We start from the raw sequence: 13,228 nt of genomic DNA, 5'->3' as shown, positions 1-13,228 counted from the left end.
AGTCTAGAGAAATGGTGGTTTTAGTAATCAAAGTGGGTAAAGATTCATCGAAAGTTACCTTGAGAATATTTCCACCGCAACAATCAACCGTCGGAAAGTTGGGGAAAAAACTACAAACATGATGAAGATTGGTTTGAAGAGTTGTATGTTTATTTACAAAAGAAGGATGAGAGATTAAAGAGTACCATCTTTTGTTGATTACTTTTAGTTGACCTAATGTTTTTGCTGGCAGTTTTATTAGGGTTTCACCAAGGAGGTTGTCGTCCAGTTGGTCCAACTTCGTCCCCATTATTATTAACCTGTTTCTTCACAACTTTAGAGAGACAGATAGAGGAGAGAGAGTGATGAGTACCTGAAGATGGTGGTTGTTGATACTTCGAAGGATGAACTCCAATGCACACTGGCTGACTGGCGGAGGAATTTTGGGCCTCAGCCCGTGCATCCAATGACAGGCTCTTGGGATTGAGCTGAGTCTCAACCCTAAGAGGCACCTTTGAGTGGACTAAAGGGTGGTCACATGACCGTTGGCCCAACAGTCGTGTGACCAGTATATCCTGGTTGTTGGATGTGCTTTAACAACTAGAAACTTTTTTCTAAAACAAAATTAATTTGTTAGAATACAATTAATACTTTTAAACTACAATATTTGAAAATTAAGTTTTTAGAATACAATTAATACTTTTACACAATTGTTCACTTCAATCAAACTACACCCGGGTTGCTACTTTACATCTCTCTCCTTCATCCCAAGGAGAACCTTCTCTGCTTCGTTTCTCCTTCTGCTCATCAAATACATTTCAACCAAGATTAAATATATTCCAGCGTTATTAGGTTCTCTTTCTAAAACCTTATTTGCTGCCATCTTGCCCACTTCGATGTTTTTATGTATTCTACAAGCACCAACTAGAGTTCCCCATACACTTGAACTTGGTTCAATTCTGTCTTCTCTCATTTCATCGATAAACTTTAGAGCTTCGTTTATGAAACCGTATCTTCCTAACAGATCAACCATGCAAGTGTGATGTTCACAAGTTGGTTTAATAAAACATTTATGTTTTATGAAGTTGAAGTAGTATTGACCATAACCAATCAAACCGGCATGGCAACAAGCTGATAAAACACCAAGAAAAGTTATCTGGTCGGCTTTAAAACCGTCGATCTCATTTGTTTGAACATCTCTAGTGCTTCAAAACCATGCCCATGTTGCGAAAATGCAGATTATCGAGTTCCAAAAATGGTATCGTGTTTTGGTGCGTAAGAGAATCCCAATAGAGAAGAACTTATACTTCCACATCTGCCACACATGGTTATAAGTGCATTACAAACTGCTGTAATATAATCAAAACCTGATTTGATAATCTGCCCGTGAGCTTGTTTCCCGAAATCTAAGGATGGCAAGACTGAAGAGATTGTTAAAGGCCTTGTTAAAATACTTGTAAATGTAGCTTCATCAGGGCAAGGACCACGTTCTTTCATCCTAAGAAACAGCTTAAGTCCTTCCTCTCCTTGATCATTTTCACCTAATCCGTGGATTGTCGCATTCCATGCTGTTTCATCTAGGTTAGGCATCAGTCGGAATAGCCGGATAGCCATATCAACCTCCGCCAACTCACATACCCAATTAATAAATTTGTCCATGAAGCAATTCACTAAGCGGGTATTTTTCAAAAAATGCATGAGCCTCTCCGACGAACCCATTTCTAATCAATCCTGACAAGATTGAATTCAAAGACCTTGGGCTCTTCTCGGGCATCTCGGCGAAAAGCTTCACAGGTTCATTTATCTGTTGACTACCCACTAACCCATTTATCATTTCATTCCAAGTATCTGAATCTCGCTCCGGCATTTTACAAAATAGCCCTTGTGCAATTTTGACTCTATCATTTTCTATATACCCAATGACCATCATATTCCATGCTTTAACATCCCTTTCGGGCATTTCTTGAAACAATATACGACCTTAAAAAATCCGTCCGACACTCGAAATCCCGGATATCATAATAGTATCTGATGCAATATCCTTATTTGGCATTTCATGAAATAACTTCTCTACAACATCCAATGATCCAAAATTAAAAAGGCCAGACATAACCAAATTCCAAAATATCACATTTCTTGCAGGCATTTCTTCAAAAAGAACAATTGCTTCATTGATCAAAGAATTATTAATGTAACCTGCAATCATAGAATTCCAAGAAACAACATCTTTAAACGGCATTTGATTGAAAAATTGCTTAGCAGAATCAGTTTCACCATACTGCATTAACCCAGAAATCATTGTGTTGTATGAGAAAATATCATGATTAGGCATTTGATCAAATAAATGGGTAGCTTGATTAAATTCTCCATTTTGAAAGTACCCACGAATCATTGAGTTCCATGTTACAGTATTTCTGTGAGGCATTTTATCGAACAGTTTCCGAGCTTCTTCAACCAACCCATTTCTCATGTACTGTGTTATCTTGGTGTTTAGGGGTTTTGGGTCGGTGAGAAATCCGGTGACATGGTTTTCCCGGAGAGAATATGGATACCCAGGAAGTGATTTTCCGGTGAAGGGTTTGAATTTTGGAGGGAAACGAAAGATGAAGAACATAATCCATTAGCTGTAACGGTTAACCAATAGAACGGTCATTTATCCACAAATTGGTCTTAGGAGTTTAAATGTAAGCCGATTTGGGTCGACTTGGTCAAGTCATAACGGTTTTGGTCTAGCATCTCTATAGTTGCCCTTGCCCATGATGTTTTTTTACTCTTTGCTCACCCTCACTCTTAGCGTCATCATGGTTTGGGAAGACCGAGGCACTTGGACCTAATCTGTGTTGGGTTTGAACAACACAGACTAGGTCTAGTCTGATACCCACAATAAGTGCCAAGAGAGGGTGGCCCTAGAGCAAAAAGACAGACAGCTTATAGAAGCATCGTACCACTATTGATATTTTAGTGACAATCGAAACCTTAAAGAGATGTTATGGAATTTCTCAACCGCTTATAAGACCCCCTCATTCTTGTTAAAAGATCCTTCCTTGTGAATTCGGTACAAACCCACTGAATTCACAAGAGACTATTCGGTGCGAGCACACTTAATTCACAAGAGATTATTTGGTACGAGTCCACCGGAATTCACTCCAGTAGCCTATAGAAGCACCCTACCACTACTGATACTTTGGTGACAATCGAAACCTTAAAGAGATATTGTGGAATTTCTCAACCGCTTACAGGACCCTCTCATTCTTGTTAAAAGGATGCCTCCTTGTGAATGCGGTACGAGCCAACTGAATTCACAAAAGACTAATCGGTGCGAGCACACCGAATTCACAAGAGATTATTCGGTACGAGTCCACCAGAATTCACTCCAGTAACCTATTTTTGTGAATTAGTACCGAATTGCGAATTCGATTGACTTGTACCGAATTGCGAATTCGGTGGACTCATACAGAATTCACTCCGGTGGACCCTTTTAAGGGAAGACCCTATAAAACTTCTCTTGAAGAAACACTCAATTTAAAACTCTTTCATCTGTCATCTTTTGAAAAAATGCACTTCTTTTTGTTTCCATCGTTGTAGACCATCACCACGTATGACGACCACCTTGCTAGTACACTCTCTAACATTGACAGTTTCTAGCTATATTTTCGCTTTTACTTTGTGAGGTACAATAATAAACAAACCCGAGACAAAATAATCGTTGGCATAAACGTTTCTCAAAATTGACACCCATTTTCTATGAGACCAACTTAGAATTGACTACCTTCATCAAAAAAAAACTTAGAATTGACTAAAGGAAAATCAAGAAAGTGTCCATTGAAATATGGAATTCGAATCAATCAAATTTTGAGTTAATTCGACTTACATTTAAGAAAACTTGTTTTATATTATTTGTCTTGTCTAATTTGCCTAAATTACCTATTCAAATAGTTGAAAGTGTTGACATAAACTCTACAATTCTAGAGGCCTTAGGTACCCAGAGGAGGTGGAATCTATAGTTATTGAATTTAGATAATTAAAGGTATACATAATAAGTTTTGTCGGTTTTTAGGCTGCTTTCATTCATAGTTTATCTTGGACGGTTATCGTGTTGATGTTGTATCAATCTCATGTAATGACTAATGTAAACCGTAGCGCTCATATTCAAAAAAACGGATACTTCATCTAAGCGAAAGAAAACCACCATTGTTAATATTATTTTTTTGTTTTTTTTGAGAATTCGACTATGATCTACGTTAGAACATCATGAAGATGCGGTAAGCACGATAACCGCCTAATTCAAAATATGATTGAAAGAAGCCTAAAAGCCGCCAACATGAAAGAGACCTAAAACCAGACAAATTATTACATGATTTACTTCATATATAACCTAAATTACACGAGATAAATCTTGATGACAAACTGTTTCCACCAAAACTCGATCACGCTCTTAATATTACTTCGATAAGCTAATATAAGTAAAACAATAAATCAAATATTGAATGGAAGTCTATTAAGAACAGCTTAACTTTCTTTTCAGATCTAGTCCCATATAAACTTAGCAGGTAAAATGTGACACATCCTTGTAATGACAGAGCCCCAGCATTACTTGGATTTTGTGACCATGGACCTATAACCTTCCCAAGCTTCAACGGATACGGAAATTCAGACACGTTTTTGGAAATGTGTAAACCTGAAGACACGTATGAATCCAAGTAATTCATTTTCTTCAAATAGCTGGCCCCTTTACCCAAAATGAACTTTCTTGGTTGTTGGCTAGTGGCTACTTGTCTTGTCTTTCATAACAAAACAAAGTCACGTTTCTCCTTCTTTTCCACCGTTTATTTCTTCCCTATTCCCCTTCCACCTCTCTCTCTCTCTACTTTGCCATCTCTCTAGCCATTTCAAATTTTATTTTCTCTCTCTATCATTTTCCTGGCATCTAGACGATATCTTGTGCATAAAGACATGTATCTATTGATGATTATAGTGGAGTCTTAATAGATAAATGTATTATATAGAACGATACAATTTTGTAACAGTTTTAATTAATTATAAAACTCTATAATGAAATTTTGATTTTTTTTTCTCACTTAATGACTAATAATTGGTGTCAAATTTTTTTGTCAGTACGTTGTCAATTTACATTTAGTTTCTCTCTCTCTAGATTTACGTGATACGATCTTTTTTACGTGTCAAAATCATTTCATGACCAACATTTATTCTTGTCATGTTCATTACAAATTTGATTAGTGGCTAATTTGTTACTAATAAGGAAACTAAAGACTTCCCAAAATGAACTTCTTTTATGCATTTTTAGGGAGTGAAAAGTAATGTTTAAAATAATACAAGGGCTCTACACTGATTCCTATTATTCTCAAGACCTATATGAAAATCCTCCATCAATAATCACGTGATTTAAACACAAATATGACCTTTTCAACTGTAACACGTGAACCACCAAAAACATCTCTTTCATTATCCGATGTAATGCATCTCAATTAGTTATCCTACACCCTCATATGTCTCCTAATCCTGGTCATCCATTAGTGATTTGCCAGTTTATGTATTCCACGTGTCTACCATATAGTTATGAAAAGTTGTGGTTGGTTACACTGGATCACTCTTCAAGAAAACTCAAGGAAATATTGTGTATAAATATGTGTGGTGATGGACAATCTTTCTTGTACTTTATAATTTTCTCACTCTAACTTCTTCATCTTCTTCAAAACCTCTCAATCCCTAAGCAAAACTGTAAATTTTTAGCCATTAAAGCTTCAAGAAATGATGCTTAGAAGTTCATCAACACCAGTTCTTGGATCCCTTCTTTCATCTTATTCAGATTCCCCAAATGAAAACAACAAAATCCCAATCTTTGATAACCATCACAACCACCACCACCAAAGGAAATCAATCTCATTTTCCCATGGTGGAAATCTAAATTTCAGTTCTTTTTCTTGTAATTCATCACATTCAATAAGTGGGTTTTCTGATTCAGAAAGAGAACTCAATAGTAATGGTGGATTTAGAAGAGTTCAATCAGATGGAAATCTAGAAGGGTTAGCTGCTGCATCTTGTGATTTTGAAGGGTTTAGTAACTCATCAATGTCAAATCTAGTTAAATCATCAAGAAGATCTAGTATTTCATTGTTACAAACTATACCCTCTTTTTCTTTTTACAATTCAAAAAATGGGTTTGATGAAGAAGAGGATGAAGATGAATATGGAGGAGAAGAAGAAGAGGAGAGAGAAAGTGGGTTTGATGAAAATGAAGGTGGTTTAGAGAGGACTATCACAATTAAGGATAATATTATAGCAATTGGAAATGGAAGCTTCAATTTTGATGAAAATTCTAAAATGAGTTTGATAGAAGAGGAAAAAAGGTTGAGTGATTTTCAGTATTTGGGTGTTGATGAAAATAGTCAATCAATGAATCCATCATTATTTCTTGCAAAAGGGCTTGGAATTGAATTTGGTGGTGGTGATGGTGGTGGTGGTGATTATAATCCGGTGAAGGTGGAAGGAGGTCAAGAGGAGGCTAATATGGAAGAGTATTATAAGAAGATGGTGGAAGAGAATCCTTCTAGTCCTTTGTTTCTAAGGAATTATGCTGAATTTCTCTACAAGGTGAGAATCATTTTGTTCATCAAGTTTTTATCATTTTTTTTAATTTTTTAATTATTCTATGATAGTTTTGATTAGTTAAGACTTTAGATGAACTAGTAAAATAGTGGCATTATGTTGTATAAGATCACTTTTTCCTACTTTGAACATCCTTCCCTTAAGGCCCAAAGGGCCCTTTGGGCCTATTTCAAATTGACATCCCACCCATCCTTGTCAATACATGATCTTATAATTTAAGGCCCCTTGGGCCTAACATAAAGGCAATAGTAGTAGAATCCCTTGATAATTTGTAATAGTAATATTGAATGGATTGATATTTCACTCACCCACACTTTCTGTTGCAACAAATATAAATGCTCTCTTAAACAACCAAAACCGAGCTTTTACCGCTTGTTATGAAGCACAAAACAGACAAAAACTCATATTAATTTCGTTGCTCTTATGGTTCGAAACTACCAGACGGATTTTTTTTGGTATCAAGAATTGTAAGAGGCAGTTTCTAAAAATTGAAGAGGAGGTTTAAGAGGCAGCTATAGGCAGTTTCCAAAAATTGGGATGGTTTCCAATTTTTTGGCTCAATAGGCAGTTTCCAATTTTTTGGCTTATAATATATATAAATAGGGGTTGAGTGCTTTGTAATCAATACACCAACACAAGCAACAACAACTCTTCTTTAGAGAGCTAGAGAGAGAGCAAGAGTGAGAGAAATTTTTCATAGTTTTTGAGCGGTGTTAAATTTCTCGGTCGTCGAAGATCTAGTATAGAAGGTTAAATTCTATACGGTACCATCTTGGGACGAACTTGCGGGTTGTGTTAGTCGTCTTCATCTATCCTTCAATAAAGATTTCTTGTTCGCCCGAGGACGTAGGCTTTAAAGCCGAACCTCGTTAAATTCTGTTCGCATATTTAGATTTTGGCTTAGCTTTTCGATTAATCTTCATAATCGGATCAATTTCTAGGATAGGTTCGATAGCTTCCGCGACTTGACTTTTAGTTATAACAATTGGTACCAGAGCCTTGTTGAGATTGAACGAAGAGAAGATGGGATCGAGAAGTGGTACGGTCAAAGCAGGGAAATATGAGATAGAGAAGTTCAATGGGAAAAACGATTTTTCTTATTGGCGGATGCAGATGAAGAATCTGTTAATCTCGCAGAAATTACACAAGACGTTGACGGGAAAGAAACCAGGAGATATGTCAGATGAGGATTGGGAGGAGTTAGATCTCGAAGCACGGGCTACCATTATGTTGTGTCTTGAGAGGCACGTGGCGTTCCTAGTAGACGAAGAAACAACGGCGGCGGGTGTGTGGTTAAAATTAGAAAGCAGTTTCATGACGAAAACTTTAACGAATCGGGTCTACTTAAAATCCAAATTATTCACATGTAGAATGGAAGAGGGTTCTTCTATTCAGGAATATGTGAATAGGTTTGACAGGATTATCTCAGATTTGAAGGATATTGATGTTAAGGTTGAGGATGAGGACCAAGCCCTCATATTGTTACTTTCATTACCTAAATCCTATGAGAACCTTGTTCAAACTTTGATGCTTGTTGGTGATAGTCTAACCATGGAAGAGACGAGAAATTCGCTATTAGCGGATGACCTTCGTAAGGTTGCTACTAGCAGTATGGCGTCGGGTGGAGTAGACAAGGATCAAGCACAAGGGTTGTTTGTAACGAGGGGGAGGAGTAATGAAAGGGGAAAGGGAAAGGGCGGGAAATCTAGATCCAAATCTAGAGGCTCTTTCAAGAAAACGTGCTTTAGTTGTGGTGAGCTTGGCCACTTTAAAGCGGCTTGTCCAAAGAGAAAGTTGAAGCAAAAGAACGAAGGCTACAAGGAGAAACAAGAGATGCAAGAGGCGGGATATGTGTCAGAAGAGGCGGACGAATGTTTCTCGGTGACAGAGGTGTCTGAGAAGATCTTCGATAAGTGGATGCTTGATTCAGGGGCGTCACACCATATGTGTCCAAATAGGGAGTTGTTTACTACCTATAGGAGTATAGATGGTGGTACAGTTATATTAGGTGATGATAGTATATGTAAAACTGTGGGACTCGGAACAATACGGATCAAGATGCACGATGGAGTGGTGAGAACATTGACGGACGTAAGACACATACCCGACTTGCGGAAAAATCTAATTTCCCTTGGTGTGTTGGAGCGGAACGGCTGTAAGATAATTATAGAGAATGGCTCCATAAGAGTCGTTAAGGGTTCTTTGGTGGTAATGAGAGGTACTCGTTACGGTAATTTATATAAACTTTTGGGGACAACAATTACGGGAGATGTAGCAGTAGGAATCAGTGGAAGGGATCCAACGGCTAGTACGAGGCTTTGGCATATGCGCCTTGGGCATATGTCAGAAAAGGGTCTATCTTTGATGTGCGGGAAAGGCTTGTTGAAGGACATGAAGAAGCCTTGCATGGAGTTTTGTGAGCATTGTGTGTTCGGGAAGGCACACAGGGTGACGTTCTCTACAAGCAAGCACAGGAGCAAAGAGGTATTAGACTACGTACACACCGATGTCTGGGGACCGGCAAAGTTACCTTCCAAGGGTGGTTCCAGGTATTTTGTTACATTCGTCGATGATCATTCGAGATTTGTCTGGCTTTATTTTCTGAAGCATAAGAATGAGGTATTCAACACATTCCTGGTGTGGAAAGCAATGGTTGAGAACAAAACTGGTCGAAAGCTGAAGACGTTAAGGTCGGATAATGGGACCGAGTACACGGATGGGGCATTCAAGGAGTTTTGTAATCAGGAAGGCATTGTGAGGCACTGGACAGTAGTAAACACACCTCAGCAGAATGGAGTCGCAGAGAGATTGAACCGTACACTACTTGAGAAGGCTAGATGTATGCGCTCCAATTCGGGATTAGGCGTAGAATGGTGGGCAGAATCTGTTGCTACAGCTTGTTATATTGTGAACAGGTCTCCACATTCTTCTTTAGATGGCGGCATACCTTACGAGGTGTGGTCAGGTGAACATGCAGATTACGGGAGACTTAAGGTTTTCGGTTGTACGGCCTATTACCATGTTAAAGGTAACAAACTTGACAATAGAGCAAAAAAGGCAATTTTCTTAGGATATGCTACAGGAGTCAAGGGTTATCGGCTATGGTGTACGGAAGACAAGAAGTTTGTAATCAGCAGAGATGTAGTGTTTGATGAGTCATCTATTGTAGCTATGGCGAAAGCTACGGTGCCTAGTTGTGGTGATGTTGGGTCTACTAAAGCTCAAGTAGTGGAAGTAGAAGCCGAAGACCAACGGGTTTCTAGGAATCATGATCAGGTGGAGCATCAAGATAATACTCAGGATGAGAAAATTGATGAACCCGATCATGAGGAGGTTCAAGGGGAAGGTACACAAGTTTTACAACAACAACAGCAGGATGTTTCGGTACACACTAGGCCGAAACGGTTATATAAGCCGGTACAGAGGTTAGGGTCAGACAAACCTCTTAGGCATTATGGGCAGGCAAATCTTGTTGAATATGCACTCTCGGTGGAAGACGACGAGCCGGTCACCTTCAAACAAGCTATTACCGCGGAGGATAGAGAGAGTTGGTTGGTTGCTATGCAAGAAGAGATGGAGTCTCTTCACAAGAACAAGACATGGGAGGTTGTCCCATTGCCCGAAGGTAAGTCTGTTATTGGTTGTAAATGGGTGTACAAGAAGAAAGAGGATTCTTCCGAAATCAAGGGTACAAGGTATAAGGCAAGACTAGTGGCCAAGGGTTATGCACAGAAAGAAGGGGTCGACTATAATGAGATTTTCTCACCGGTCGTGAAACATACTTCTATTCGGGTGCTATTGAGTATTGTTGCTCACAGGGATCTTGAGCTGGAACAACTCGATGTTAAAACCGCCTTCTTGCACGGTGATTTGGAAGAAGAAATTTATATGGCTCAACCTGAGGGATACAAGGTTGAGGGAAAAGAAAATCAAGTATGTCGTTTGAAGAAATCTCTTTACGGATTAAAACAATCCCCTCGCCAATGGTACAAACGATTTGATTTTTTCATGCTAAAGCATGGTTTTCGCAGAAGTGACTATGATTGTTGTGTATACATCAAGAAGCTTCGCGAAGGTGACTTTATTTATCTCCTTTTGTATGTGGATGACATGCTTATTGCTTCTCGAAGCATGGTGGAGATAAATAAGTTGAAATCTCAACTCAGTCAAGAGTTTGAGATGAAAGACATGGGCGCTGCAAAGAAGATACTGGGAATGGAGATTAAGAGAGAGCGGTCAAGTAAGAAACTGTACTTGAATCAGAAAGGTTACATCGAACGAGTAGTTTCTCGATTCGGGATGCAGAATGCGAAGGCGGTGTCAACACCTTTGGCACCACACTTCAGGCTCTCGGGAAAACAATCTCCCACTACTACGGTGGAGAAGGATCATATGGATCGTATACCGTATGCTAGTGCAGTTGGCAGTTTGTTGTACGCTATGGTGTGTACTCGTCCGGATATTTCACAAGCGGTCAGTGTGGTTAGTAGGTTTATGGCAAACCCGGGGAAGACACATTGGGAAGCTGTGAAGTGGGTCTTGAGGTACTTGAAGGGTACTGTTGATACGGGTTTGTGCTTTGGTGGAGACACATGTCAGGTAAGCGGTTATGTTGACTCGGATTATGCTGGCGATCTAGATAGAAGACGATCTACTACTGGTTATGTATTTAAGGTACATGGTGCTCCAGTTAGTTGGCGATCGATGTTACAATCTACAGTTGCGTTATCTACTACGGAGGCCGAGTATATGGCTATGGCCGAGGGTGTGAAGGAAGCATTGTGGTTGTGGGGTCTTCTGGATGATCTAGGGATTAAGCAGGAGTGCGTGGATGTATGGTGTGATAGTCAAAGTGCAATCCACTTGGCGAAGAATCAGGTTCATCATGCTCGCACTAAGCATATCGATGTCAGGTATCACTTTGTACGAGATGTCATAGAGGAAGGTGATGTTTCTCTCATGAAGGTACACACAGATGAGAATCCCGCGGATATGTTGACTAAAGTGGTGACGTGTAGCAAGTTTCAGCATTGTCTGGAATTGCTGCAAATCGGCTCGTGTTAAGTTGCCCGAAAGGGCGTAATGGCGACAAGATAATCTTTATGTGAAGGGTTGGTAGAACTACGGTAGGCTTGATCCTATAAAAGGGTACGTAGGCAGCCATGGTCATATGGTGCAGTCGGATGAAGTTACAAGAAGCAGATATATCTTACAAGGAGTATCCTGGTGTTCGTCCAAAATTTGAAGTATATCAAATTGTGTACGAGGTGGAGAATTGTAAGAGGCAGTTTCTAAAAATTGAAGAGGAGGTTTAAGAGGCAGCTATAGGCAGTTTCCAAAAATTGGGATGGTTTCCAATTTTTTGGCTCAATAGGCAGTTTCCAATTTTTTGGCTTATAATATATATAAATAGGGGTTGAGTGCTTTGTAATCAATACACCAACACAAGCAACAACAACTCTTCTTTAGAGAGCTAGAGAGAGAGCAAGAGTGAGAGAAATTTTTCATAGTTTTTGAGCGGTGTTAAATTTCTCGGTCGTCGAAGATCTAGTATAGAAGGTTAAATTCTATACGGTACCATCTTGGGACGAACTTGCGGGTTGTGTTAGTCGTCTTCATCTATCCTTCAATAAAGATTTCTTGTTCGCCCGAGGACGTAGGCTTTAAAGCCGAACCTCGTTAAATTCTGTTCGCATATTTAGATTTTGGCTTAGCTTTTCGATTAATCTTCATAATCGGATCAATTTCTAGGATAGGTTCGATAGCTTCCGCGACTTGACTTTTAGTTATAACAAGAATCATAAACATACTACTTTCTCTTATATTAATGAATTGTGTATCTTGATTAGTCGAAGGGAGATCTTAGGGGAGCAGACGAATACTACTCAAGAGCAATACTAACAGATCCTGAAGACGGTGAATTGTTGTCACAATATGCTAAGTTGGTTTGGGAACTCCACCATGACCATCGACGTGCCTCTAGCTACTTCGAACGTGCAGTTCAAGCTGCTCCTCAAGACAGGTACCTACTTTTCATGTTCCGAAGTTTCTCTCTAGTCTATTATATACATATATTTATAAGTAGTTATATTCGCACTTCACTTAGCTTTTCAATCTCTTTGGTTCAGTCATGTTCATGCGGCATATGCAAGTTTTCTCTGGGAAACCGAGGAAGAAGAAGAAGAAGAAGAAGAGGAAGAAGAAGATGTTGGCGTTCGTCACAGTCCTGTAGGGATGAGGGCTTTCCATGGAGGAGCCATGGCTTCAACAACTGCTTGAGTTCTTGACAGGATCCACATCGAAAACTATATACATTTCAGTTGAAGGACCGAAACTGTCGTTGTGATATTAGATTATAAAGTTTTGCTTATGTTAGTGCTTATCTGATTTAGTTGTATAGTTAAACAAGAGATTGAAAATTTTAAATTACTTTGTTCATGTTAAATGATGAATTAGTACTAGAAGAACATAAGTTTTTGTTCTAATAAGTTGGATCTTCTAAACTCTAATCTCTAATATAATCTCTATGAAGTATTTACTTTGGGTGACTTTTGTGCATAATTTGAACTTTGGTTGGATTCCAAAGTAGTGTGTGGTAAATTTACCTAATCATGAGTTTTAT

At 38.9% G+C, this 13,228-nt stretch overlaps 1 protein-coding gene and 1 pseudogene across 1 annotated transcript; one reads left to right on the top strand and one right to left on the bottom strand.

Annotated features, from left to right (window-relative positions):
* Positions 1-658: 658 nt before the first annotated feature.
* LOC147550972 (pentatricopeptide repeat-containing protein At3g14330-like) lies at positions 659-2,936 on the bottom strand (annotated as a pseudogene).
* Positions 2,937-5,554: 2,618 nt separating this feature from the next.
* Positions 5,555-13,109, top strand: LOC147550971 (uncharacterized). The gene is made up of 3 exons (XM_086672550.1): positions 5,555-6,591; positions 12,456-12,628; positions 12,735-13,109. The coding sequence occupies exons 1-3, from the start codon at positions 5,749-5,751 to the stop codon at positions 12,883-12,885; spliced, it is 1,167 nt and encodes a 388-aa protein (XP_086528676.1). The 5' UTR covers positions 5,555-5,748; the 3' UTR covers positions 12,886-13,109.
* The last annotated feature ends 119 nt before the right edge of the window (positions 13,110-13,228 follow it).

Source organism: Eschscholzia californica, unplaced genomic scaffold, assembly GCF_041429995.1.
Source record: "Eschscholzia californica isolate CP2 unplaced genomic scaffold, dmEscCali1.0.p SCAF_3, whole genome shotgun sequence".
Classification (NCBI taxonomy): domain Eukaryota; kingdom Viridiplantae; phylum Streptophyta; class Magnoliopsida; order Ranunculales; family Papaveraceae; genus Eschscholzia; species Eschscholzia californica.
Note: the sequence above shows the minus strand (reverse complement) of the source record. Positions and strands in the feature narration are given on the sequence as shown.